Raw genomic sequence first — 27,220 nt, 5'->3', positions numbered from 1 at the left:
GATCGGAAGTACTTCGTGGATCTCCATTCTTGCAAGGTGAATGACATTATAACGCGTAGTGGCTTAGTTAAGGCGTCTCGGATTGGCACAGTTGAACTTGAATTACATAATGGCTTTGAGTGGAAAACAGTTAGTTTATCCAACTCGTGGTTTGTCGAAAGCTCACCGATGAATTTGATATCACTTGGTCAGTTGACAAAACGTGGTGATATTCATTTTAAGGGTGATTACGACTGCACTGTTGTTTATCAGAGCGGAAAACCAGTGATCTATGCAGATCGATCAAGTTGCCATGAGAATATGTATTTGGTTCGTGCCAGAATGCCGAAAGCTAAAGTGTCGTTGTTGTCTTTTTCAAAAAATTTGGTGGAGAGACAAGAAGAGCGACAAAATCGTGTGGAAAAGAAAGGTCATTACAATTGGATGAAGAAAGAAAAGCGATGTTATCGAAGTGATTGTGATCAAGGAATTGTGAACAAATTCGAATCAGTCGAAGTACCTGTACAGAACGGCATAGCAGAGAATAGTGTTGAACAAGTTGTTACAGCTATTTCTGGTGAAAGCTTGCCTGACGTTTCTGATGATATTGTGGTACCGTCAACTTCGTGTGATGAATCGTTTGTTGGATCATCCAGTGAAATTGTAAACAAGTGTGATGACAGACAAGAAGTGTCTACGCAAATAGGGGAGCTTGAACAAGTTTTGTGGTTCACTCTTCCTAGGACGTTTGCTGGAACAACGACAACTAAGAAGCAAGTTCCAAATCTAAATCGTGATCAGATTGCGGCAATTGTCTATCGATGGTTCATTGTGTACAACCATAATTCTGATGGATTGCCTGGTGGTCTTTTACCATTGTTACTTGGTCATTTATATCAAGGTCGTATTTTAGTGGTAAATGATTGTATATCGACAAGGGGAGTGTTGAGGATTGCTCAATCAACAATCATTGATTATTATATTAATGTTAATTAATTAATGTAACTGTTGTTACCACTATATATACAGACCATAGTTCAGTACTATTAAATATATCTTTCTACCACTCTACCAATACTTCTACTGCACTATACTTTATCAATAAATTTATTTAATCAGAAAACAATTTTTTTTAATATTAATAATGAAATTTGAGAAAAAAAAACCAATAAATCATAAATTTATTTATGTTCAAATGAATATTTTTATAAAGTGATAGAAAAAAAGGAAAGATATTTTCATGTTAAACAACAAAAAATGTTTTATAAAATGTATCAACTCATGTGTGTGTGAGTGTGATGTATGCATTTCCTGTCGAATCTGAATGTATCGTTACATTTACATAATCCACAGATTATTTCGGAATCATTTGTTTTCAATTATTCATTATCATTCGATTTTTAATCAATCTTTCAGTTCTCGTAATTTTCGTTCAAAGACTTCTTCCAATGTATTGGCGAAAAAACAATATTGTGAATTTGGTTCATTATAATATCGACAATTATCGAATATTTTATGCATATCATAAATAAATTCAGTAAATCGTTTATAATGACGGCCACTAATTTGATTTGAAATTTGTTGAAGATCTATAGTTTTTTTGTTTAAAAAAAGATTAGATGAAAATCATTTTTAACAATGACTTACCCATTGGCTCTTTAATAACTGTATAATAATCGGGAACTTGTTTTCCATCAACAGGTTTTAAAAATGGCCACGAACTTCGATGTGACTGAACATTTCAAATGATAATTAGAAAAACTATATAATTCGATTTGGTTGAAAACATACCTTGACAGTTTTAACAATTTTTTCCATTCGTTGAAAATCAGCATCAACAAGTGGTCGGATATTTCGATAACTTTTGGATTCTTCACCTTGACATCGTGGACAAAAGTATTCATCAATTTGATCGGCACGAATACTGGTTACTCCAACACAGCGACCATGAAACCAATCATTGCATTGGTCACAGCAGATGTAAAATTTGTCGCTTTCATATTTTTCATGACAAAAACAATATTCTTTATCATCACCATTATCATCCTGTTCAATTACTACATTATGATTATCGACTGTATCATTGCTGATGCTGTTATTACTGTTATTATTTGCTGCACGGTGATGTTTAGGTTTACGTCCCGGACCAGATTTTCGTTGTACGTTCGCTGATCGTGGACTTGATTTACTGTTTGATAATGAATTAGATTTTTTACTTTGATGACTATTATCATTTGATTTCGGATTTCGATTTTTACAATCTGAGCAAAAATATTGTTCCATATTATCTGCTTCTTGTTTCTCCATGCCGATACATTTGATATGATACCAGTGTCCACAATCATCACAAGCGATCATCATCGATTTATCATCGGTTCGATTGCAAATACAATAAGTTGCTGATGTTTTATTTTTTGGTGATTTTTTAGGTGTTTGATTTGCTTGATGTGGACTTTTTCCAACGTTGTTAACATTATTCAACATTGATGAATCAACAGTATTTGATGATGATTTATGACCACTATTGGAAACGGTCAAACGTGGTCGTTTGTTTGTTCGAGTTTCAGATTCTGGTGTTGTTACTGATGAGGAACTATTGGATTTGCTTGTATCATGATCTTTACTATCGAGTTTATGTTTAACACCAGTGATCGTTACTTTAACATTATTCGAATGATTAATAGTCTGTGTATTTGATGATGCTTTCACCATCGGCTTGACTGGCGTAATTAATTTTTGCTTAGCTTGTTTTAATTTTTCATCAATTTCCTGTTCGACCATACATTTTATATGTTGATTAAAAACAGATTTTCGACGAGAAATATTTCTTCGAATGACTTCGATATGATTCTGTCGATATTTGATTTTCATTTGTATAGCCTTTTTGTGTCTTCTTTCGGCCATTACTTCTTTATGTTTCGTTGAACGTTCCTCTTTTTCAATCTTATCAACCATCTGTTTAATAATATTCGAGCAAATTCTTTCGACATCTTCCTTTTCATCGCGAATAATACGAGAAACTCTGCTATGTCGTTCTGGCTGTGGATATTCGTAGATGAAATCACTATCATTATCATATTTGGATCGAGAATAACGAGAACTTCTTGATGATGATCGGTTATTTGTTCGATGATTAGATGGAATATCATTTCTAGATGCAATTGATTGCTGTTGATTTAACTGTGAATGATGTGGAGAATCGGCTTGTTCTTGATGATGTTTTTGTAATGCTAATAATTTTTGTGCAATCTCTGGAGCTACATTTGGATTCATCAAAGCTTTTCGGACAATATCTTGTGTCATTTCTGCTGTCACTACAAAATTTTTCTCTTCTGATTCTTTGTTCAAATCACTCGATATATTAATAATAGCTGCTTTCGATAATGTCGATGCGGGAATCGGATCAGTTTGCTGACCAGTGGTCACAACATTCGGATTACGAACTATGATCGGATTTTTGGTCAACATCGTCGATGATGGATTATTACCAATTTGAACAGTTTTGATTCCCATTTGGTTCACCGTTGGCGTTGTCGTAGGAGCCGCTGAATGTAGTATAACTTTTTGATTATTCGCATGTGTCAAGACGATTGTATTGAGTGGGGTTGTTGTCGGTAACACTGAATTGTTACTACTTGCAACGATGATCGTTCTTGATTGATTATCACCACTAATACTAGTAGTTGGATTAGTCGTAGATCCAAATGCATCTGAAGATGATGGATTTGTTGGATTAATAATTGACTTAGCCGTCACAAAACGAATATGATTGTTGGAATTCAAAGCAATTTGCAAGGTTTGATTGGAACCGGCAGCTGTTTGTAATGAACTTAAAGGAACATAATGTGTTCGGCCATCACTTAATTTTAATGGTAGACAAGTAATATTTTTATTATTGTTTCCTGCAACGTTGATCGTTGGCAAAACTGTTGATGGAGTTGATGATGATGATGATGATGATGTAGTTGTCAAATTTGTTGCCGTAGTAGTTGTAGCTACTGTTTTTAATGTATTTGTTGTCAATATAGCATTTACGGTTGTCGCTGTTGATATTTTTTTGGGACAATTGGTGGCAATAATTGGTATCGAATGTCGAATATTCGAATGAATCGTATTCACTGATCGTATCATCGGTGATGTATTCAAAGTATTTGAAATGAAAATTGGTCGACCTGAAGTGGCTGTCCCACCAGTTGAACTTATTGGCGTTCGCACAATGTATGTTTGTGTTCGATTTGGTGTTACAGGATTAGCCGTTGATGTAAGCAATTGGAAATTATTTCCTGCACGTATAAAAAGCTGAGGTGATGGTTTAGTACCACTTGTTGTTTGTAATCGGACTAACGGACCATTCGAGGTGTGAATTGTTGATCCATATGGAACCGTATTCAATGTAGCAATGGTCGGATGAGAAGTAGATTGAGATGTAGTGAGTTTTGGTGGTGTACGATTTGTGATCAAAGTCGAGAATTTTGCCGATAATGATTTAGAGGGCGTTGTGGTCAAATTAATATTACCGCCATTAACAAATCTGACAGTATCAACTGATGTTTTATTATGAAGGCTTCCTGTTTCTTGTAATTTTCTTTTCATTTCCATTTCTTTTTGACGCTGTTCTTGAATAGCTTTTTGTCGTGCTAATTGAATCTGTTTATCATTGAATTGCTTGATTTCCCATAATTCTAATTCTTCTTCGCGAATCCAATTTTCATCCATTCGTGGACCTTTGTTCTGTGGTGATTCAGGTCGTCGTCGTTCACGTAATCCACTACGATTTGGTGTTGAAATCTCACGTGTACGATAAATAGGAACATCAATTGGAACAGTAATTTTTCTGATACGATATTCGGAACGTAAACCAAACGGTGGTATATCTCTTCTCTTAAGGATTTCGACTGTTTGAACATCAACATCAGTGGTGATAGTATTCGTGCCAGAAATGGGTGGTTTTTGTGCTAAATCATCCCAGCGAACTGACGCCCATAGAACACGAAGCTGTAAAGCTACACAATGTAATGTAGGTAAATTGTACACACGATAAAGCCAAGTTGTTCGAAAAGATGGTCGTGGTGTTAAACCATATGGCCATATTGATGGATTGATTTTGGCATTATAATTAAAACCAAAAACTTCATATTGGCCACCAGATCTTCCAAGTTGACGAAGTTCATAATTCAATGGTATAAAAATCGATTTAAATTTTCCATTAGTGAAACGAGTACTTGGTGGTAGTTGTCCTTTGCTAATAAACGGAACAACTTTTTTTGCAAATTGTTCGACACCATCAACACTGATAATCTTCTTCAGTTCAACTGGTTCGGTAAGATCTTCAAAAACCATTTCTTCTTCTTTAATTAATGAACAATTTTCATTTATAAGATTTTGATTTTTTGATAAATAAGAACAAAGTGGTGAATAACAAGAATGATTCTGAGAAGAAGAAGGAAGTTGAGAATTCGAATCACAGCTAATTGAATAACAAGTTGATGATGTGGTCGATATTGATGTAATTGGTGGCTGTAATTTCGGTTTAATCAAAACATTTTTCTTTTCATCATTACCATCATCTTTTTTATGTTTACGCTCGAATTCTAGCTGAGCCATACGAAGCGATAAAAGTTTATCCAATTTTGATTCTTTAAAAATTTTTGGATAATAAAGTTTTCGTTTTAACGAATTTTTCGTCGTCAAAAATTCAGAAATATTAACAATAAAATTTTCATCATTTTTATAATCAATTTCATCATCAGTTTGCATGTTGATATTGGAATTTTCAACAATTTTTTCATCATTGCTTTCATCTTTCATTTCAACATTTTCATTATTGTTGTTGTTATTGTCACTTTTTTCTTCTTTTAAGCAATCACTATTTTCTTCATTAGATATTGTTGACAAATCTTGTTCCATATAACATTTAGCCACTTTGTATGAATTTCGTATGCTATTCAGCCAAAACCAACCGCCGACTCCGGATAGCCGATATTCTTCACCTTTTTGTTTCCATATCTGATGTCGCAATTTTCCATTGACTAATTTGACGCCTGCACCACCTAATGGATTATATTTTGATGCTAAGGATGAATCGTTCGGGTCCAACATACTCGACATCAATTCGGACACATCAAAAACTGCAGCAGCAGCAGCAGAACGACCACTTTTCTTTTCTTTCTTTTTCAATTCATCACGTTCCAATTGAGTGGTACGTTGAAGAACAGTAAAACCCAGTAGATCATTGAAGGAGCTGTTGAATAACACTGGTTTCATGGAAGATTCCAAGATGTATAATGCTAAACCAAATTCTCTAGGCTCTGAACAGATCTTCACTGCTTTGATCCAATTGTCTCGATGACGTTTCCAATTTGGATGCATGAAAGGATTGATAAAATTCAATTCAAATTGCAATAAAGCTTGTCGTAACGTATTAATCAACATTGGCTTTGGTCCGTGTGCTGTTGTAACAGGTGCTGCCGTTACAACCTGATTATATGAAGCCCATTTTAAATCGGACATAGGTGTTAAACTGAATTTATGACTTAAATGCCTTCGACGATCACGATCATCTTGCACCTGATTTCGACTCAAAGCCATCGGTATTAAACTATAAATATTCTGATAATTACGATAATTTCCTTCGAAACCAAGATTGAACAAATTCATCTGAAAATATGATACAGGCAATGCTCGTCGTTGAGTACGAGTTAAAGTTTTTTCATCATCTGCTATGATTATTACGGTGTCTTCATCACGGAATGCTTGAATCGTATTATAAAGACTGGTATGATTTCGTAACGGATTCATTGCCAGTGGTTTTTGTGGCAAGGTACCAGTTTTTAGTCTAGTTTGCATACCACCACCTCTCAAATCTTCTTCATCAACGGCTAATTTTACCTCCAATTGGGCTATTTTTTCATCGATTGTTGACTGATCAGAATCTGTGGCCTCTGATTTCAATTTTGAAGATCGTTTGAGGTACAATTCTTCATTGATCACTTCGAGATAGCTTTTTCGAGAACCTTTGGCTATTTTGGTGAGTTTTTCAGTGATGCTCATTTGCCGATAGATATCTTCTTGCAATTCGGATAACGTTTTACACAAATCCGATTCATACATTTCATCATCAAGGCAGTCGAGTAGTTCATCGAATTGTAATCGGGTACTATAATAAGAAACTTTATCGGTTTTAATATCTTCAACAATGATACGACGAGCGAGGAACCAATACTGTCGACCATGACGATCCCAACCAATCGGTTCTTGTCGTGGCATTTGACGTTCATATTCATTAACACAATCGGTAACGCCCATCACCTGATTTTGTTTACAAATTGGACAAAACCATTCCTGTTCGGGAACTTGTTTCAATGGAGGATCCAGACAGGATAAATGAAATACTGCCGGGCATGTATCACACATTAACATTTCACCATTTTTGTGACATGAACGACAATGTTCATCATGATCAAGCTTTCCTTCCGAATTGATTGCATCCTTTACAACTTGTGTGTTGAGAAAATCATCACATAAATGTTGGAGAAGAATTAATTTTTTATCTAGACTGGTGAATGGATAGGTATCATTTAAACATTTATCCATGATGGGCTTATTTTTCTTATAATCAGATGAAAGATAAATTCGAAGCACTTCAGGCCATGTAACATGATCACAAAGATATAGGTAAACGTTAATAGAATCTCGAATATCTTGTGGTCCATGTTGTGTACCGATCAAATCATCTTCACGAATCAAAGCTTTCAATAATTGAATATGAATTTCGGATAATAAATATGTTTGTTCATCAATTAAAAGTGCTATGCAAAAATCTTCAAAACGAAATGGTGATAATCGTAAAGCATTACTAAAATGTCGTAAAATTTCATAAATACTTAGTGCACGAATCAACTCACTACCCGATATAAGTAAATCTTCAGATGAAGATGGTAACAATAATTCTGGTACTTCTTGATCATCAAGATAAACAGGTGCTTTTTCACGTGGTGGTCTTCCACGTCGTTTACCGGTTTCTTCTTTTTCATCTTCAATTTCTTCTTCTAATTCTTCTTCTTCGAATTCATCTAATTCATTCACATCATCATCATTATCATCACCGTCATCATTATCTTTATCCGAATCTTCAATATCATCATCACTTTGTGTTGCTGGTTCTTCATAATAATATTCATCATCACATAATTCATCTTCACTTTCGGTTTTTTTACGTTTACGGCCACGTTTTTTCGTCGATTCTACAGTCACACTGTTCAACCGTGTTGATGATCGTCGGCTTGAACGTGTTTGATATTTATTATTCGTACCAGATGATCTTGATGTATTCGTTGTAGATGAACTATGATTTGAATCTTCATCATCATCATCGACAATTAGTTTATTGGTTTTTGCATTCAAATATTTATTATTATTATTTGGTTGAATTTTTGGTGGGCGTCCACGTTTTCGCGGACGATGGTTACGCATGACGAACAGATAATTAAAATTTATCGATAAAAATATTTGATTCAAAAATATTCAAATAATCAATTTGATGAAAAGTGTGTGGAAGTAGGGGCCAAGTCGTAATCGAAGTCGATGATAAAATTTTGGTTGCTATTGAATGGAATAGAAAATATAGAAAAATTTGAATAAATGAGGACACCAAATCATGTTATGGGAATTTAAAATTCAAAATTTACACTGTTGTGTGTTGTTTCGGTAACTGTAAAAGGCGCCAAACATAAGAAATACAAGATTGAACATCAAAACACACCACTGACATATACAGAATAGGGTAAAAATTAATGGCTGCCGTTGAGTGTGTATTATATTCACACGCGATCAAGTTAATGCTGGCCTTTTTTTCTCTTGTCAATGCCTATGGGCCTTATGCGTATAATAATAATATGAGTGGTGCGCGACTTTGTGCACCCTCATCGACCATTCACATACTATGTTACAAGAATAATTCAATGTTTTTTAATAAATAATCATAAAAATAAACATTTGTTATTATCATTCCTGCTAGCAAGTTGGATATTATGTCAAACGATCATCAACAGCGAACAAATTTTGTCAAATTTTCGATGTTTTTTTCATTCGAAACAATTATTTATTCAAAGGACTCAATTGACTCACGAAGACTCACCCAGTTACCACAGTCACTTGATTGATGAATATCAACACTGTCGCTCGTTCAATCTTCACCGATTTTTAAGTTTTGTTTATCGCTTTTGGATCGATTTTTACAATTTCCCAACGAATTGATCAATTATTCTTCACAATAGAAACAAAAAAGTAAGAATTTAATTTTCTCACTTCTTTTTAGACAAACATATAATTGTTTCCAAGGAAGATTTTTTTATTTATAAAGGACTTATCGAGAACATTTCTCTATATGTATACTTGCCTATAGAGTTCATTATTGTGTCGATTTACGATTGAAATTTCTATATTTATTATTCGATATTTTCTCAATCGTTAAAAAATCGGAAAATAATGCCAAAAATTCGTACTGTAAGAAATCGTAATCATCAACCACCAGAAGGATGGGATTTAATTGAGCCAACCATTGAAGAATTGGAGGCCAAAATGCGTGAAGCTGAATCCGAAACCCATGAAGGTAAACGTCGTACCGAATCCTTATGGCCAATATTCAAAATACATCATCAAAAATCTCGTTACATTTACGAACTTTACTATAAACGTCAATCAATATCCAAAGAGTTGTATGAATATTGTGTTAAGAATCGTATAGCCGATGCTGCTTTGATAGCTAAATGGAAAAAACAAGGTTATGAAAATTTATGCTGTCTTCGTTGTATTCAGGTTCGAGATACAAATTTTGGAACAAATTGCATCTGTCGTGTACCGAGAGATAAGCTGGAAGAAGGTCGTAAACTTGTCGAATGTATTCATTGTGGTTGTCGTGGATGTTCCGGTTGATGAATTGAACTTTCACAACTATAAACTGAAAAAAACTATCTCGCATTCATTATTGGTATTTGTACATTTAATTCATAATAATGAATTTTTTATTGCATTATAATTAATTATCAACAGCAAAATAAAATATTTTAATTAAAAAAACTATCTACATTAATGCTATTTATTATCCTTCGGTAAGCTTATGAATACCAAAGTTCAGTCTTAATTGTTCCATGAATACGAATGTCAAAATTGTATGCGGGGCTAGTCGTATGAATGCTGGAACATAACCTTTAAAAAATCCAAAAATTCCAGATTCTTTATACAGTTCAGTTATACAATGGCCAACACTTCGATATTGATTTTTAGCGGAATTCATCATTCGAGTCTTCAGTACATCAAGCTATTAGAATGAATTGTGTAAATTATATTGATCATTTTCAAGGGTGATTAAATTAATCAAAATTACTTACTGGTTGCGTTAACGATGTAGCAACCGCACCAGTCAATGTACTTGCTGTTAAATGAGTGGTAACATTATCCTCGAAAATCATCGGTAAATATTTCAGCAATAAATATTTGAATTGATCATACATTGAAAGCTGAAATGAAGGAAAAAATTGTCTTGAAAAATAATCCAGCAAAATATTATATTTCAAAATACCTGTCCAATAGACATCATAATAGCTCGAGCAGTGGCCATTGAAGCTCCATTGAACAATGATTTGGCGCCTTCGAATCGATAAACTTTGATAAGACCATCGATGGCATTTTTATAATTTCGACGATCTTTGGCAAGCAATTTCATATCGTTTTGCATCCGAACATTGATCATATCGGCCGGTGTGCCTATTAAAGGAATTCATTTATTCATTTTAAATCGAGTGGATGACAAGTGAATGATTGGCATAAATTAGTAAATTATACCATATTATCCACAATGGATTAATAATTACCGACAAGACCGCCCACAGCACCTGAAATTCCAGCCAAAATTATCCTTTGGTAAAATGGTATCGTTGATCCATCAGGTGAAATTTGCTGTTTGGCCACTTCATAAATACCAAAACGTGTGGTCGAATAGGTTAATTGTCGAAGTAATGATGCTGTTAGTCCATTATATAAAGCCAATATACCATCACTTTTCACTAATCTGACCGCTGTTGAAAACATAGTTGGCCGTCCTTGGGCCGTTATGCTTGTAGCGGACAGATTTGTTGCAGTCGTTTGAAAATGAACTTTGATCAAATCCAATGGATGTGTACAACAAGCTGCACCGGCCGATCCTAGACCACCGAAATACCATCGCGATAATATCACTTCGTTGGGTTGAACACTGGACATCTTTCAATGATGAAGGAAAAAATGATGACAAATATCAAATGAATAAATACAAATCTATGGCTATCAACAATATCGAATATTTTGGTCAAACCAGACGATAATGTAAAATGTTAATATTAAAATCATCAAATGAAAAAATACAATGTAGTTGTAATAAATTTCTTTGCGGTTTGGTTATGTTTTCAAAAAAAACATTATGAGATTAGTAGTAAAAACAATGTTCTGACCTACTGACGAATCTAATATTGTCAACAAAAATTTTATCAAATTAAAGAACATATAAATTGTGAATGTTATATTATGAAATATTCAATTAAAGTAAATTAGGGAAAAAAACATTTCCACTCATTTGAATACTCGTAATTCATTTCATATACAGTTATTTTTTCTCTTTCTTTACATTTGTTTTTTCATGTCCATGAGATCGATATCAATATATTGCTGAGTACATTTCATAGAGATAAGTTATCTTTCGAAAAAAAAAACATCAGGCGACCAGTTTGTTAAGTTCGAGAATAATTTTTCAAACTTGTCGTCTTGTTCGTAATGAATGTAATTCAGTTATTTAAAAACATAAATAAATGTTGAGCAGAACAATCATTTTTATTTAGTTGGAGGTTAAAAAGTTCTGTTCGTCATTCGTTTTTGCCAATATAAAATTCCTATTGCCATTTAAAATGTTTAGATTCGTTTTTTTTTCGATTGACGCAAACTCAAAACAAGGGGATAGAAAATTGAAATTTTTTAGGCATGTGATCATATAATTTGAAATGGATCGAATGTTATTCAAATTATTTTCGATAAATATTTGATCGTGGAATATCGTGAGAATCTGTTTTTTTTCTAAATCAAAATCCGTGATTGTACACAAAGAGAGGTTAAGAGAAAAAGGTGTCATTTTGTACATTACTGTAATAATGATTGTAATCCATACACATTACAACTGTACATAACAAAACGATTGATTTTAGGTGTTTACCTTGTAATTATGAATAGCACAAGTCTTTTATGGGAATGGATTTCAATGGTCAGGCCACACACACACACACACACAATCGAACAGACACGTACTAGAAACGTAAAAATCATGCCACATTTAAATGTACCAAATATTAAAATATATAATTCTCACGAAATTCCGTCGATCAAAATGTCTATAAAAATCGTATAGATAGAATCTAAATGATTCATATCGAAAACAATGATCGACAATATGAATTCAGAACGAAAAATTCGTCTGATGGAAATATTGAATCGAATAATGAAAAATCGAAAATTATCTAAGAATGTTAGTCGCCGTTTATATCCGATTTGTACGGCTGAAGAAAATCAACGTGTTTTACTTCTTGAATGGACACGAATACATCGGATCGAATGTATGCAATATGATTTTGATTTTATCAACGAAACACAATGTTATTTGGAATCAAATTAAATGATTTTATTTTTCAAAAATAAATGGTAAGAAAAAACGATAATTCTTTTTAGAAAACATTAAATTTAAAAAGATGAATATATTTAGGTCCACCAACAGCTAATAATGGCATCGATCGATTCCAGCTTATACCACGACCAGCGATCAAATTTCGTTCAATATATGTCTATAATTTTATAATAAAATCATTTCAGTGAATAAAAAATTCATTATTAAATATTACCTGATTCGTAATAAAATTTTTAACTGTTAAAAAACTATATGGCCGTCCACGATAAGCAATCAATTTACTATTGTAAAATGAAAGCTCTGATAAACCTTCAAAATTGGTTTTTAAAATTTTAATTGGTAAACTGGTCAATGAAGTATCCCAGAAAAATAGATCACGATCGGATGTACAACCAATGAACAAATTGTTCTCTGTACACCAATCGCTCGATGTTAATGGATATCGATAACAATCGAATGACATGACAGCAACACGTGTTATTGTGTCATAAAAACGAATCATTCCTTTCTTTTCGGCAACTAAAAGCTAAATGATTTACGAATAAAACCAATTAATTTGATTGAATCTATCAATCATATTTCTCACTTTATTGGGTTCGGTAATATGCCATTTAACGCTAACGCCAGGCGATGAAAGCATTAACTTGGTAATGTTTTTGCCATCCGATGGTTCTCGTAATGATCGAATTATACAGGTACAATCATCGCCAGTCGATGCTAATAGTTCACCAGAAATCGGTTCAAATGCCATGTCGTTGATATGATTGATGTGACCAGTAAAAAATTGCTGCTCAGCATTATTAGTCGACGGATGGTCATCATATTGGATTGACTGATTCAAAAGCAAGATGCAAAAATCATCAGTAGCTACTGCTAAGCTTAAGAAACCTTGTTGAGATTGAGCCGAAAAATTTGTTCTCGGTCCGAAAGCGATCGATGAACATTTCGATCCACAAATATAATCATAAATGAATTTATAATCAAATTCGGTGCCAGCACCTTGTTTATTGTCATTATTATTTGTTGAACTCAAAGAAATCTGATAGATAAAAATTCGTTCCCGTACACAACAGGCTAATATATCTGTTGCACCATCGAATGGACAAAATTTTACAGAATTAATCGTATTTTCTGTTGCTTGTTTAAGATCAATTTGAAATTCTTCATAAAAAACTTGAACCTTTTTTTCTTTGATTGTCATATTATTCATCGATGAAGCGACATTGGTAAAAGGAGAATTTGTCAATTTTTGGCCAATCATTTTGATCAATCGATCATATGTTTAACAATAGCAAGTTTTTTTTTAAAGGCGCCAATTGACTCGGTATTTTGCTTGCCATGTGAAAAATGGCGAAAAATTCGTTGTTACAAAACGGTATAAAAGATGGAGACATAATCGTTGGTTAGATGTTACAGAAAATATGAAAAATTTTCTAAACTTTTAATTAATCACAATAATTTATTAATCCTTTTTTTATTTGATAATCATAATTTTTTAAAATTTAAAATTCTTATTAATCATTTAGGTATTCAAAATGTATTTGTACAAATTGTGGCATAAAAGCTGATGGTAATCGGAGAGAATATAAAGAATTTCGAACGCACATATTTCAAATCACAATGAAAAATTTATGACAAAAAAACTAAACTTATTTCATGATATTTTTTTTAAATAAAAAAAAATTACAAATTAAACTGTGAATGTTGTTTGTGTCTGTTTTGTGTTAATATTGCTAACAACAATGCAAAATAAGAAAAATTAAATCAAATACAAATACCTTTGTTTTCGTTTGTACATTTCATATGGGAATTAAATGAATAGATGAGAAAAATACATTTGTATTCAGTCATTATAACAGAATTGATCAAAAACTTTTCATGTTACATTCATTTTACTGATAATAGAACAATGGTGATAATTTGCACATAGCAAAATTTGTAATATTTTGGGAAAAAATGATATAAATGTTGATTACATGTTTTACATATACAAAAATAATTGTTAATATTTAATTATAAATAACAATTCTCTGTTACTTGATGATAAGTCATAGAGGGAAAAAGAGAGATATTAGGCATATGAGTATATTGTTCTGTGAGTGGATATAATCGACGGCAAATATTAATTATCGACAATATTCTGAAGTTTTCGATACAATTCCTTGAATATGATGATAATTTCTTTGACTTTTCTGTTTTCTGGCATAGTTAATATGTTGAGAATCAATAGTAAATCGATAACGCAGACAAGTACAAGAAAAAATCGATTAGAATAAATCTATTTTGTATCGATTGACAAGTAAAGTTTTGTGTTTGTGTGTAAGGAGCACGATAATTTTATAAATCATTATTGATATCAACTTAATGTTACGGCATTAGTATTGCTACTATTTTTAACTACCGTAGCATTATTATTTTCAAATGAACTTTTTTTCTTGAGACTTTCACATTTGTTCAATATTTTTTGTTTAGTTGCTTGGATTTTTTCTTCCACCGAATTCGAACGAATACAATCGAATTTGGAATTTTTCAAGGAACGTTTATGATTATTATTATTATTGGATGTGATCATATCGTCGACGATGTTTGATGGTGGACTTCGAACTGAATCTTGACTTTGAGAAACGATCATACCGTTATGATTTTTATTATTAGTTGATTGTTGATGTTGATCGATATGACTTTTATTAAACAATGAATCACCGAACGTATCAGAATTCTCATCAATGTCATCATCCGAATCTTCATTTGGATTTGAGCTTGATTCATAACGTGGAATGTGTGTAATACCTTCCTCAGCTAATTCATTTATATGATATTCAATTATCTCTTGACCTTTTTTGATATTCTGTGAATAATGTTTAACAGCTAATCGTTCGACAACATGTTCGAAACCCCAAAATGATTTGATTTCAAGACTTGCTTGTTGTTCAAATATAGTCCATTCCTCATTTTCGGGTGAAACCTATTCCAGAATGAATAAAAGATGGACAAAACAATGAGATTAGATTATCATTATTACGAATTTGATAATGCTTACCCGATAATAACACAATTCATGAATATTAATATGATTACTGAAGCTTTCATTTTTTGCTTCGATTTTCAGTACACGTTTTCTTCGATTCAATGTATTTCTTTGTATGAATAGAACATGATCTACTCCAGTAATCTACAATTCATTTATTCATTATTAATACAGAAAACGAATAATGAAACGATCAATCAATTAGAAAAAAAATATTGATCATTAATAAATCTAATACCTTCCGAAGCAGATATGGAGCATCAACACTAATACGACAACGACGTTCAATCACATGAATAGAACCATCATCGCTTATATTTTCATTGATTGTATCACTACCAACAAATACTGGTATTAGATGACATGTTGGAAATCTTTTTTCATATGCCTAAATAAAAAATGTTAAAGAATCAAGGAAAAAAAACAAAATTAATGAGAATTAAGTAGAAATGTAATGTATGTGTATTATGATTGTCAAAAGATTGGAATGAGTTAGAAAAATGATATTCCGCAACAAACAAATCACTTAAATTAATGACAATAGAGACATTTGACAGAATAAACTAAAACTCTGAATAAATTGAACTATCAATCATGCAAACAAAAACAAAAAACAACAAATATGAAAAGTTTGAAGATTTTTTCCTTTTGATTTCATTCCATTCAGTAAGAATTAAGGCGGAAAATTTATTAGTTTTTTTAATAATAAAAATTGACACGCAAAATTTATTCATTTATTCCCTGACACGAAAACATGGAATTATAAATGGATAAAATTGATAAGGGAATCTATGTGAAAATAAATTCGGAAGGGCAAAAAAAATGACAATTTTTTGAATGTTCCAAATAAAATCTGTATATAATCAACACATACCGCCATGACCAATTCGAATGGATATTTAAACACCCGGACGGGTGCCTTATATTGTTGAACCATGTTTTTGTTTTTGTTTCGATGATTTACCACCAATATTCACAGATTAAGAATTTTGAAAATATCAACAACAAAAAAAACGTTTGCTAAAAAAGATCACTACCTTCGATAACAATGACGTTTGAACTGTTGTTTTTTTCTCACTTCCTTATGATGATCAATCAATATTGAATCTTTTTTTCGGAGAAAAGTTTTTAAAATAAAAATTGCTTGCTCATATCACAAACATGAAATAGAAATTGAATTTCGATAAAAAAAAATTCAATTTCTCTTTTTTTCCATTAGAAAATATTATGACTAGTCAATCAAACAAACAAACAAAAAAAGGATACAATACTTCCTTATAGCACCTAAAATGATCATATTCATCATTATCATATAGTCATTATCACCTAGAAATCAAAATCGTCACCATAGATGATATGATCACGGGAATTGGCAGAAATAGTATCCTGCTTTGTTTGCTATGTGTGTGTGTGTGACGACGTATGTCTTGATCACTTTGTGAATATCACAACGAAAAAAAAAATTGAAATTATTATGTCGGATTTATTTAGAACATAATCGTTGATTTATGGATGGATCAACTAATATGAATGGCTAAGTAATTAGAGTGAGATCAAAATAGTTGAAAAAAGCACTTGAACAATAATTCGATGAATTGACGAAATTGGATCCGAATTTTTTTCAGTAAAGAAAACAACTTTTGATAATGATTATTATCACTTAATGTGGTTATTAAGATGTTTTTTTATTTATTTTGAATGTTCATTTAGAATTCATATCTGAATTTATTTTTTTTATTCAGAAAAAAACAAAATTAAACCGTATGCTGAATAGTTTTCTGGTGAATTTTCGTTTTATTTTCCAATTCAATTTGGCCAACATTATAAGAATGATTGGATGATGAGATAGACGATATCTTAGATAGATGAGATCCTTTTTTTATGGCTCAACATTTGAGTAAACAATGACTGAGTGAGTGAATAAATGAAGAAATTCTTTTAACGACAACGACGACGACGACGTAGTAAAATACACATACATAGAGAATCCGATATTATTGATTGTTGTTGTTTCTATAGGTCTCAAGTTCCAGAAATGATCATCATAATTTAGATAATGAAAACATCAAACCAGTTAATGTCAACAATGTTCGGGTTATTGTTGTTTTTATAGTTTTTTTTTCTTATTTAATGTCTATCATTTAATATTTGGCTGAATATTTTCTTATCATTTTCTTTATTTTTAAAAGAAAATATTCAACGAATAAAAAAAACACCAGATAAACAAAATAAGATAAACACTATAATGAATTTTATTTCTATGTAAAATAACCCGAAAAATTTCCAATTCAAAATTGGTTCATTTCAAAATATTCAACATTCTTCACATAATACACTTAAACACAATCTTCAGAATCATCATCTTTGAATGAATGAATGTTGGGTATATCTTCAAACTGAAATAAATATCATCATATATAAACGAATGTAGATAACTATAGAAATTATAAAAAAAAACATTGAGCCAAACTAAATTCAGCTGGCAAATTTTTCTATATAGAAAAATATATTGGCAAAACAAGTATTATACGAACGAAGAAACAAAAACAAAATAAACGAGTATCCTATCCATCCGTTTGTGTTGTTGTTGTTGTTTTGTTTTTTCGATCGCTATGTTCCTAATACATTGGAACCAACCACGTACACAAACAAACATTGGAAAATAACATTTTGGAAAATTTATTCATTGAAGAAAAATAAAAAGAAACCATGGAAATTGAAATGATTTTTGGAAAAGTTATGTTTTCATATTTTTATTTTCATGTAAATATATTTTGAAGATGATAATGAAGAAATCTGATTCTTCTTTATTTGCTGTTGTTGTTGTTGTTGTTGTTGTAGAGGTATATTTTCCTTGATAGTTTTGATTTTATTATTATGATGATTATATTTTCTTCTATATAAATTCGGGTGAAAGAAGAGATATTGATATTTTTCAGTTTTGGAATCTTATATTTTCTAGCAGGAACACAATATATATAGAAACATTTTATATAGTCGATTTTTAAAAATCAATATTGCATATTTTGTCATTGAAAACTATGAACCACCACCATGATGATGATGGCCATTCTCTATATATCATGGGATTTGCTTTTCAAGATGTTTATCGGAAATTTTGTTCGATTTTCTTCCTATTGAATTACGATGTGAATTTCGTTTGAATCGTATCATAGGATTAAAGATAGGAAAAACATTAATGTCATTACTTTTTTTTCTATTATCAAAATTCTAAAAAAAAGATCATTCTATTTGTTGAAACAATAAAAAACATTTATCGATGTACTACCGTACATAATCCATCCATTAAATTATTAAAATTTAGTGCAACAATGAGAATGATAATCTTTGTTGACCTCAATTTTTTGTTTTTGAATGTCAATGTTAAAATGCAATTTGTTAAAAAAAAACTTTATTATCATGGTTGATTGAGAAATCAATGATGTTTAGGATTTTATTCCAAACAAATAATACAAATTCATTATATATTTAACATTTGATAGATGTGTTTTTAATTGAAACGTTCGTTGTTTTCATTAATAATTGAATCTCATGGGGATTACATAAGATCTGTCCGAATAAATTGAATTTTAAATGAATGAATGTTTTTGACAAAGACAGATAAATTATAATGATTGAATAGCTTGTCATTCGGCATCCGATATTGGCAAAATAATGAATCTATTAAAATGATCGTTTGAAAATTGGCGCCCAGATAATAAATGTTAATGTTCGAAACAATCGATATATGGTATCGATATTTATTTTGAGCGTGCATTCATGCTTTAGCTTATAATCGAGTGTTTAATTTACTTGAAATTTAAGAAAAATGTCTGTGAATATTATCAATAAGATTAGTGAAGGTGAACGTTTATTTATTACAAATGGTGTAGATTTAAATATCCGTTCGGATGGTCGGTCTTGTGATGATCATCGTATGGTAATGATTGAACAAAATGTTATCGAAACATGTAGTGGTTCAGCACATGCACGTTCAGGAAACACCGATGTTCTAGTTGGAATTAAACTTGAATTAGAAGAGATTATCAACAACAACGATGATAAGCAAGCTGTTGATGATAAAGGACGTGTTCAGGTATTCGCCGATATATCAGCAATTGCATCCCCTGCATTTGAAGGAAGAAAAGGTGAAGATATTACCTGTCAAATTGAAGCATTGTTTTCCGAATTTCTACCAGATTATCTCGATCTGGAAAAACTAATCATCGTTCCTAATAGATCCCATTTTGTTTTACATATCGATATTGTCATCCTTGAATGTTCTTCATTGTCATCATTAATTGATATAACCTCAATTGCTATCAAAACTGCCCTATACGATGTTAGGTATGAAATTTATTCTCTGGTGTTTTTGTCCAAACTATTTCCCATTACTTTAACCTTGTTTTTATTTGGACCACCCTAATTAAGAATACCAAAAATCAACATTTTAAGTGTTGACCAGAATGAATTCACCGTTTCCGAAGATGAATTCGAATCTATTCCATTGGATGCTAGTCGTGTACCACTAGTGACAAGTTATACAAAAATCGGTTCGAAATTTGTTGTCGATGCTACTTGGGAAGAGGAACAAGCAAGTGTTGGTACCATATCAGTTGCTTTTCTTCCGCCTGATCAGATTATTCTGATGAAAAAAATTCGTCATGGATCGATTAGTACCGATTCGTTTCCATTGCTATTCGAAGTAAGAATTTTTCCCCTATGAATATTGTTATTATAATTAAATTTTATCGTCTTCTTTACATATTTCCTGCAATAGCGTGCAACAAAATTCGGTTTGGAATTATCACGAAAATTTGATGCCAAAATTTGTCAATGTAAAACATTAAAAACAGGTGGTAGAATTACATTTTCAATAAATTAATGATTCGAATGATTATCGGACCACCCCTATCCTTTCAACAGAACACACACCGAAAATCCGTTAATTTTCTACCCGAAATTATGAAGAATTTCAAAGTCGTTTGTAAATAAATGAAAAATGAATTAAGGCGCAAAAACCAAAAAATTTGATTTGTCCGTGTGTGTGTTGATTTGTTTGTATACAAACAAACATGCCATGCTATAAACAATAATCCAGCGTGCTAATCGATAGTGTCGTTCATTACCAAAGCAAAGTCGAAAAAAATTTTTGTTTATAAAAATTTTTGTGGTTTTTTTTCAATTGGCTAAAAATAAATTTTTCTTTTCTCATTCATTAATATGATCCAGTTATTAAATTTTTGAGATTTTTGTTGTCGTATGTGTATTTGTATCATAATCGACATTTTTTTAATTGGAATAAAATACCAATTTGGCTTATCATTAATTTTTTTCTATTGTTATTTCTCGAAATTTGCCAACAAATCAATCGATAAATACAAAATAACATTTTTCTATACGTATCCTCCTTTTTTTCTTCAATTCCGTTTCATTATAAAAATAATTGTGAATCAAAGTGCGAATTTATTTTCGCATTTTAGTCTCTATACATGAAATTTTTAAGGCAAAATAAAGATTTTGAATCACATGAATTTATTTGGCGATCAAAGAAAAAAATATCAATATGTTGGCGAATCAATATCGACGACCATGATTGCGATGAATAATAATAATAATAATAATAATCTTATCAATAATAACAACACGAATCATCATCATCATCAACAACAAGTGCTCAATAGTTTTTCGACGACAACAACCTCTGATGGTTGTACTACTACAGATAAATCAACCGTTTCATCTGATAGTAGTGGTGTTTGTACTCAATTCGGCGATGATTATCGTGATGTTTTCGTTGAACCGAGACATTTGGAAGAAATCAAAGGCCATGATAATCATATAAATCATAATTGGCGCACAAAAGAACGTGTATGTTTTTTATTTGATTCGAATAATGTTTATGATTTAAATTTTATATAATTTTTCCATATTTCAGATGAAAACTGTTAGCGTGGGAATCGTTCTTTGTTTGAATATCGGTATCGATCCACCAGATATAATCAAACCAATTCCACATGCTGTTTTACAATCATGGACCGATCCGTTTGCATTGGCTGCCAGCAAAGCGTCAGATACAATAGCTAATAATTTAATGAAACAATATGAAAGATTGAATTCTCGTCCACGATATAAACATTTAATTGATCCAACTATTGAAGATGTGAAGAAATTATGCACTTCATTGCGTAAAACTTCGAAAGAGGAACGAGTTTTGTTTCATTATAATGGACATGGTGTTCCGAAGCCAACACTCAATGGTGAGATTTGGGTGTTCAATCGTAACTATACCCAATATATTCCATTGTCATTATATGATCTTCAACAATGGATGGGCTCACCATCGATTTATGTATTTGATTGTTCAAATGCCGGAATAATTCTCGAAATATTTCAACAATCTGCCATACAACATCAAAAAGAATATGAAATGAATCTAAATTCAGGAGCCTTTTTAAACACAAAAGATGGCGATCTGGTTAATGGTAACATGCGACCGCCACCGGTTCCAAACTATCAAAATTGTATTCTATTAGCTGCATGTAGTAAGGGCGAAATTTTGCAATTACATCCCGATCTTCCGGCCGATGTTTTTACATCTTGTCTTACAACTCCAATCAAGACATATTTGCTATGGTTTCTCAAGAAAAGTGGTCGAAAATTAACGCCTGAATATACATTAGATTTTATCGACAAAATTCCTGGCCAGCCGAATGATCGTAAATCAATTTTAGGAGAATTACATTGGATTTTCACTGCCGTTACTGATACTATTGCATGGAACACGCTTCCGCGTGAACAGTTTCAACGTCTTTTTCGTCAAGATTCTTTGGTGGCAAGTTTATTTCGAAATTTTTTACTTGCTCAAAGAATCCTTCGTTGTTATGATTGTACACCTGTATCTAATCCATATATTAAATCTACTCATTCGCATCCAATGTGGGAAGCCTGGGATTTCGCCGTAGATCATTGTTTATCACAATTGTTCAAAAATGAGGAAATCAAAACTAATCAACAAGCTTATGTACCAAGTCCATTTTTTGCCGAACAATTGACTGCTTTTCAAGTATGGTTGAAATTGGATTCACATTTACAAACAATGCCAGAAAAATTGCCAATTGTACTTCAAGTACTTCTTAGTCAAGCTCATCGATGTCGCGCTCTTGATTTATTAGGGAATTTTTTAAATCTTGGTTCCTGGGCAGTTAATCTGGTAAAAAACATTGAATTTATTCTTCATATTTCTTCATTCATTTTTGTTGTTGTTATCTTAATAGGCCTTATCTGTTGGAATCTATCCCTATGTACTTAAATTGCTTCAAACATCTGCACGCGAGCTTCGTCCGTTTCTGGTATTTATCTGGGCTAAAATATTAGCTATCGATGAAAGTTCACAGATGGAATTGATTCGAGATAAAACGCATCGATATTTTATGGTTGTTTTAACCGATTCCAACATATCAATTAATCATCAAGTGATGAGTGCTTTCATACTATCCGTGATGATTCGCCATAATCCAAACGGACAGCGGGTAGTCATACAGAATAATTCGGATTGTCAGTTTGGATCAATAATCGATATTGCCCTTAATCTGTTGATGGACGATACTTATGATCAACCTAATCTAAGAAAATGGTTAATTATTTGTCTGGGAAATGTATGGGAAAATAATGAAGATAATAGATGGTTAGCCACTCGGAATGCTGTGCACGAACAACTATATTCATCACTTAATCATTCCGTGCCTGAAGTTCGCGCTTCTACCGTTTTCGCCTTAGGGACGTTTATTAATAGCATTACGCAACGTAACGAACATGCTAATGAAATTGATCGAAATATTGTTTCGATATTATTACAAAAGGTCTGCTATGATTCATCACCTTTAGTCCGTAAAGAATTGCTCGTGGCATTACATTGGTTTATTTTGATTTTCGAAAATAATTTTCTGCCAATTTTTCGTAAAAAAGCGTTCGAAGATCACATTGCTCGCCAACACAATCCGAATAAATTCTCTGTAAAAGATGCAATTTTCGATTCTTCGATTCATCAATCCATGTTGTCGATAAATCAAAATAATAGTGTCAACATTCCCAGTAGTTTTACAGCAGGTATGTTGGATTTTGATTTTATTTCAGATTTAATTTTGATTTTTTGTTCTGATCAAAAGCTGATTTCATCAATTCAAAAAGTGATGTCGGGTTTAATGTACGACAAATGTCTCGCGAAAGAATTTCTCAAAAATTATTAACAGTGCCTGAAAATGTTGACTCGGATGGTAAGAATAAACAATTGTTCAAGATTATCAGGTTTTCATGGATTTTTTTTTCTATTAGATAAATCGAACAAAACCAGTGAATTCAATACCTTTGCTCAAATTACACCGCCAAATAGCATTCAAATGAGACATTCGCATTCATTTAGTTCTACTTTAAACACTTTGACACAGTCGTTAACGAGCATTTTTGATAGAGTATGGCTTGTGATCGAATTGTATAGAATTGATCCACATCCAGAAGTAGCGAGCTTAGCATCAATCATTTATAATGATATCAGTTCCAAAGCATTCACAAGTAAAGATAATTGTTCCGATTCTTCTGAACCATCATCACCAACTAATCGGTCGAAATATCTTTCAAATGAATCTCCATTAACTAATTCAATGGAATTTGTGGAAAAGCCTCTATTAATGAATGAACAATTGAAACATCATTCTGGTCGTGTATCTGTATCCGGTTTAACCAGTCCATATTTGCCTCACTCTAATAATCATGCTCTATTTATTAACCAATATACTATGAAAAGAAAAATCTTCGGAAAAGATCCATCATTGGTGAGCGAAAAGAAAGAGCTTAGATATGGCCCTCCCAATGGAATATGTGATATACCTGTAAAATCATGTAAAGAATCGACATCTCCTCAAAATAATTCACTTAGTGAATCATCGTATCAAACTTGTCGAAAGCCACTTATTACGACACCATTTGTTGATTGGTGTACCAAACAATTTAGTCAACCTTGTTCGCCTGCTGGAATCTGTTGCTGTACAAATAACGAACTAACTTATCACGATGAAATCAGTGAATGGCGAATGAATATTATACAAAATTATTGTCAATCTAAAACAAAGCTTTTACTCGAGGATCTTGTCACATCAAATAAACCGAGTAAGGTGACAAAAAAGCTGATGGCTCATTCGATCAAGTTCCATCCATTTGAGAAATATCTAGCTACAGCCGATAATTATACCTTTTCAATATGGAACTATTCTCAAGCTAATAGTCCTGTTGTGTCCGCTGATTACTATGACGTACAAACATTTAAAAATGACCACCTTTCTAGTGCCAAAATATCCGATTTACACATAATTAATACTCATGGAAAGGCATTACTGTTGGTCGCAACTGAAGATAGTGCTATTCGTGTTTGGCGTAATTTATTTCCATTAACATTTTCCGAATTATCCTTGGAAGAATACGAATCGCCTCATAAGCCGGATTCATCGATGCCAAAATTATCATCGGCTTTTTTCATGTTTGAAGATTTGCCTTTGCGAACAGAACCTCGAAAACGATTTGTATTGGCATATGATGAGCAAAAACAACGAATCATTGCTGGTGGTGATAACAAAGCAGTTCGTATTTGGGATGCTAATCATGAAAGTAGAATTCGAGATATGGTTACTGGAAGCGATGTTGTGTCGTCAATTCAGGCCGATTCCAGCCATTTTATTTGCGTAGGTTGTGAAGACGGTGCTGTTCGAGTATTCGATGATCGTGTCAAATCTAATGATGGTCGAGTATTGTCGTTTACATCAAAAATGACCCCTGTTGTAAATGCGAAATTCTGGGCAAATTCAGATTCTATAAATATGGTTAGCGGACATGCTAATGGTGATATTTGTTGGTATGATAAACGTATTACAACCAAAGCAGTTCGTGTAGAATGTACAAAAAGGCCAATTACGTCGATGGTGTTCCATAATCTTACTGATGTGTTTGCATGGTAAATTTTTCTCTTATCAACAAATTTATTTTTTAAAAAATCATTTCTATTTACAGTGCTTTTGACTATGAACACTCTGAGATTCAATACTTTTCATGGGACACATTCAAAGGGTTAACGATACGAACTCGTAATCGAAACGTACAGAATATTTCGTTTCATCCGCTCAAGGTAATCTTTTTTTTTGAATTATTCATTACAAAATTTTCATTAACTGTTTTCTTTAGGCAAAAATTGCAATAGCTACTTCCGACTCGACAGTGACAATCTACAAATCTCCATTGCGTACTCCTTTTATCTATAATTTATTATAACAAAAATACGGACCTGATGATTTTGTAAATAACCAAAGTTATTTAAACGTTTTTTTGATGGATGATAGTCCAAATGAATTTGTGCAGCAAATATTTTGTGATATTTATTACTAATTTGTCTTCAATTATTTTTTAAAAAATATTATTATAACAAAAGAATTTTCAATCTTCCTTTTACACACAAAATGAATTAGGAACTAATTTCATTACAAAAACAAAAGGGAAAATGTTTTAAAAATTATTCACATGAATGATACAAATTGATTGTTAATTCCATTTATGTCGTTATTTGTTGCATCCAATTGTATACAATAAAATTGTTTTATTCCGACAAACAATCATAAAATTTGATTTTCACGACCTTTAAATCCAGTGGCTAAAACGTATAATTCCGTAGAATCTGCGCGGCTAGCTTCGGGTTTAACTTGACGCACTTTTTGAAACATTTTGCTCAAATCTTCAATTAATTTTTCAGTTTGATTTCCATTGAAAATTTTCGCTAGAAAATTACCTTGATCTTTGAGACAAATCGATGAAAATCTTATTGTCGAATAGACTAATTGCATAATACGTTCATGATCATAATCATGTTGACCACTGACATTGGGTGACATATCACTTAATATAAGATCAGCTTTCCGATCACTTAATGCGGATAAAATGTTTGCTTGACTTATATGACTAGTAAAATCAGTCTTCGGCAAACAGATAGCACCAGGTATAGGAGCAAAATCTGCTTTATCCAAAGCTATGACAGCACCAGTTTTATAGCATTCTGGTGGATTAAGACGTAAACATTCGACTATAACTTGAGTCCATGATCCTGGTGCTGCACCACATTCTATTACAATCATTCCAGGTTTCAATAATCTGTAACGATCATTCATTTCGATCAATTTAAATGCTGCTCGTGAACGATAATTTTGATAACGAGATTGTTTAACAAATGTATCGCGTACATGTCGTTCCATCCAGCTTTTTGAAGACATATAACGAATCAAGATTGAATGGTACGATTTCATTTTTATATGAATGACTGAAATGAATCATAACTTCAGGTGATGAATGAACATTAACAAAATGATCAGCTGATATTGATCATAAGGTTTTTTTTAATGAACATTATTAATGATATCATTGTGTTTGGATATGAAAAATAACAAAAAAAAATTTAAAAAAAAACGTGGATTATT

General features: G+C 32.0%; 8 protein-coding genes and 1 long non-coding RNA gene across 11 annotated transcripts; 4 read left to right on the top strand and 5 right to left on the bottom strand.

The window, feature by feature from the left end:
* Positions 1-1,129: 1,129 nt before the first annotated feature.
* Positions 1,130-9,254, bottom strand: E(bx) (nucleosome-remodeling factor subunit NURF301 E(bx)). 2 transcript variants are annotated; one of them, XM_027348565.2, is made up of 4 exons: positions 9,116-9,254; positions 1,771-8,580; positions 1,627-1,711; positions 1,130-1,568 (listed from the first exon to the last, which is right to left on the bottom strand). In XM_027348565.2, the coding sequence occupies exons 2-4, from the start codon at positions 8,449-8,451 to the stop codon at positions 1,384-1,386; spliced, it is 6,951 nt and encodes a 2,316-aa protein (XP_027204366.2). In that variant the 5' UTR covers positions 8,452-8,580; positions 9,116-9,254; the 3' UTR covers positions 1,130-1,383. The 2 variants fall into 2 exon arrangements, with proteins under 2 accessions (XP_027204366.2, XP_075675486.1); XM_075819371.1 differs by lacking the exon at positions 9,116-9,254 and adding an exon at positions 8,667-8,853.
* l(1)10Bb (BUD31-like protein) lies at positions 9,121-10,059 on the top strand. 2 transcript variants are annotated; one of them, XM_027348577.2, is made up of 2 exons: positions 9,121-9,264; positions 9,319-10,059. In XM_027348577.2, exon 2 carries the CDS (start codon positions 9,466-9,468, stop codon positions 9,910-9,912), a length of 447 nt encoding a protein of 148 aa, XP_027204378.1. In that variant the 5' UTR covers positions 9,121-9,264; positions 9,319-9,465; the 3' UTR covers positions 9,913-10,059. The 2 variants fall into 2 exon arrangements, with proteins under 2 accessions (XP_027204378.1, XP_027204377.1); XM_027348576.2 differs by having other exon boundaries at positions 9,124-9,264; positions 9,323-10,059.
* Positions 9,616-11,796, bottom strand: Dic1 (Dicarboxylate carrier 1). The gene is made up of 4 exons (XM_027348573.2): positions 10,851-11,796; positions 10,559-10,743; positions 10,368-10,496; positions 9,616-10,297 (listed from the first exon to the last, which is right to left on the bottom strand). Exons 1-4 carry the CDS (start codon positions 11,236-11,238, stop codon positions 10,079-10,081), a joined length of 921 nt encoding a protein of 306 aa, XP_027204374.2. The 5' UTR covers positions 11,239-11,796; the 3' UTR covers positions 9,616-10,078.
* Positions 11,797-11,823: 27 nt separating this feature from the next.
* LOC142644834 (uncharacterized) lies at positions 11,824-14,377 on the top strand. The gene is made up of 3 exons (XR_012846002.1): positions 11,824-12,699; positions 12,761-14,057; positions 14,209-14,377. It is a non-coding gene; the product is annotated as an uncharacterized LOC142644834 (long non-coding RNA).
* On the bottom strand, positions 12,655-13,943 carry Nup37 (nuclear pore complex protein Nup37). Its single transcript, XM_027348570.2, has 3 exons — positions 13,269-13,943; positions 12,897-13,208; positions 12,655-12,839 (listed from the first exon to the last, which is right to left on the bottom strand). The coding sequence occupies exons 1-3, from the start codon at positions 13,941-13,943 to the stop codon at positions 12,723-12,725; spliced, it is 1,104 nt and encodes a 367-aa protein (XP_027204371.2). The 3' UTR covers positions 12,655-12,722.
* Positions 14,141-18,469, bottom strand: retm (real-time). Its single transcript, XM_027348572.2, has 4 exons — positions 16,585-18,469; positions 15,949-16,098; positions 15,723-15,854; positions 14,141-15,647 (listed from the first exon to the last, which is right to left on the bottom strand). The coding sequence occupies exons 1-4, from the start codon at positions 16,645-16,647 to the stop codon at positions 15,039-15,041; spliced, it is 954 nt and encodes a 317-aa protein (XP_027204373.1). The 5' UTR covers positions 16,648-18,469; the 3' UTR covers positions 14,141-15,038.
* Positions 18,470-19,465: 996 nt separating this feature from the next.
* Positions 19,466-20,928, top strand: LOC113798088 (exosome complex exonuclease RRP42-like). The gene is made up of 3 exons (XM_027348574.2): positions 19,466-20,057; positions 20,142-20,415; positions 20,491-20,928. Exons 1-3 carry the CDS (start codon positions 19,540-19,542, stop codon positions 20,593-20,595), a joined length of 897 nt encoding a protein of 298 aa, XP_027204375.1. The 5' UTR covers positions 19,466-19,539; the 3' UTR covers positions 20,596-20,928.
* A 150-nt stretch (positions 20,929-21,078) lies between these two features.
* Positions 21,079-27,162, top strand: raptor (regulatory associated protein of MTOR complex 1). The gene is made up of 7 exons (XM_027348566.2): positions 21,079-21,581; positions 21,649-22,923; positions 22,988-23,819; positions 23,879-23,986; positions 24,045-25,713; positions 25,770-25,884; positions 25,941-27,162. The coding sequence occupies exons 1-7, from the start codon at positions 21,240-21,242 to the stop codon at positions 26,025-26,027; spliced, it is 4,428 nt and encodes a 1,475-aa protein (XP_027204367.1). The 5' UTR covers positions 21,079-21,239; the 3' UTR covers positions 26,028-27,162.
* On the bottom strand, positions 26,218-27,049 carry Mrm2 (Mitochondrial rRNA methyltransferase 2). The gene has a single exon (XM_027348575.2). The coding sequence runs from the start codon at positions 27,047-27,049 to the stop codon at positions 26,366-26,368; it is 684 nt and encodes a 227-aa protein (XP_027204376.2). The 3' UTR covers positions 26,218-26,365.
* Positions 27,163-27,220: the final 58 nt, after the last annotated feature.

This window comes from Dermatophagoides pteronyssinus, unplaced genomic scaffold (genome assembly GCF_027571235.1).
Source record: "Dermatophagoides pteronyssinus isolate colony J.1.1.1.1 unplaced genomic scaffold, Derpt_VIB-CSIC_2022.12 sq0003, whole genome shotgun sequence".
In the NCBI taxonomy this organism is placed as follows: Eukaryota; Metazoa; Arthropoda; class Arachnida; order Sarcoptiformes; family Pyroglyphidae; genus Dermatophagoides; species Dermatophagoides pteronyssinus.
This window is presented reverse-complemented; position numbering and strand designations above follow the sequence as displayed.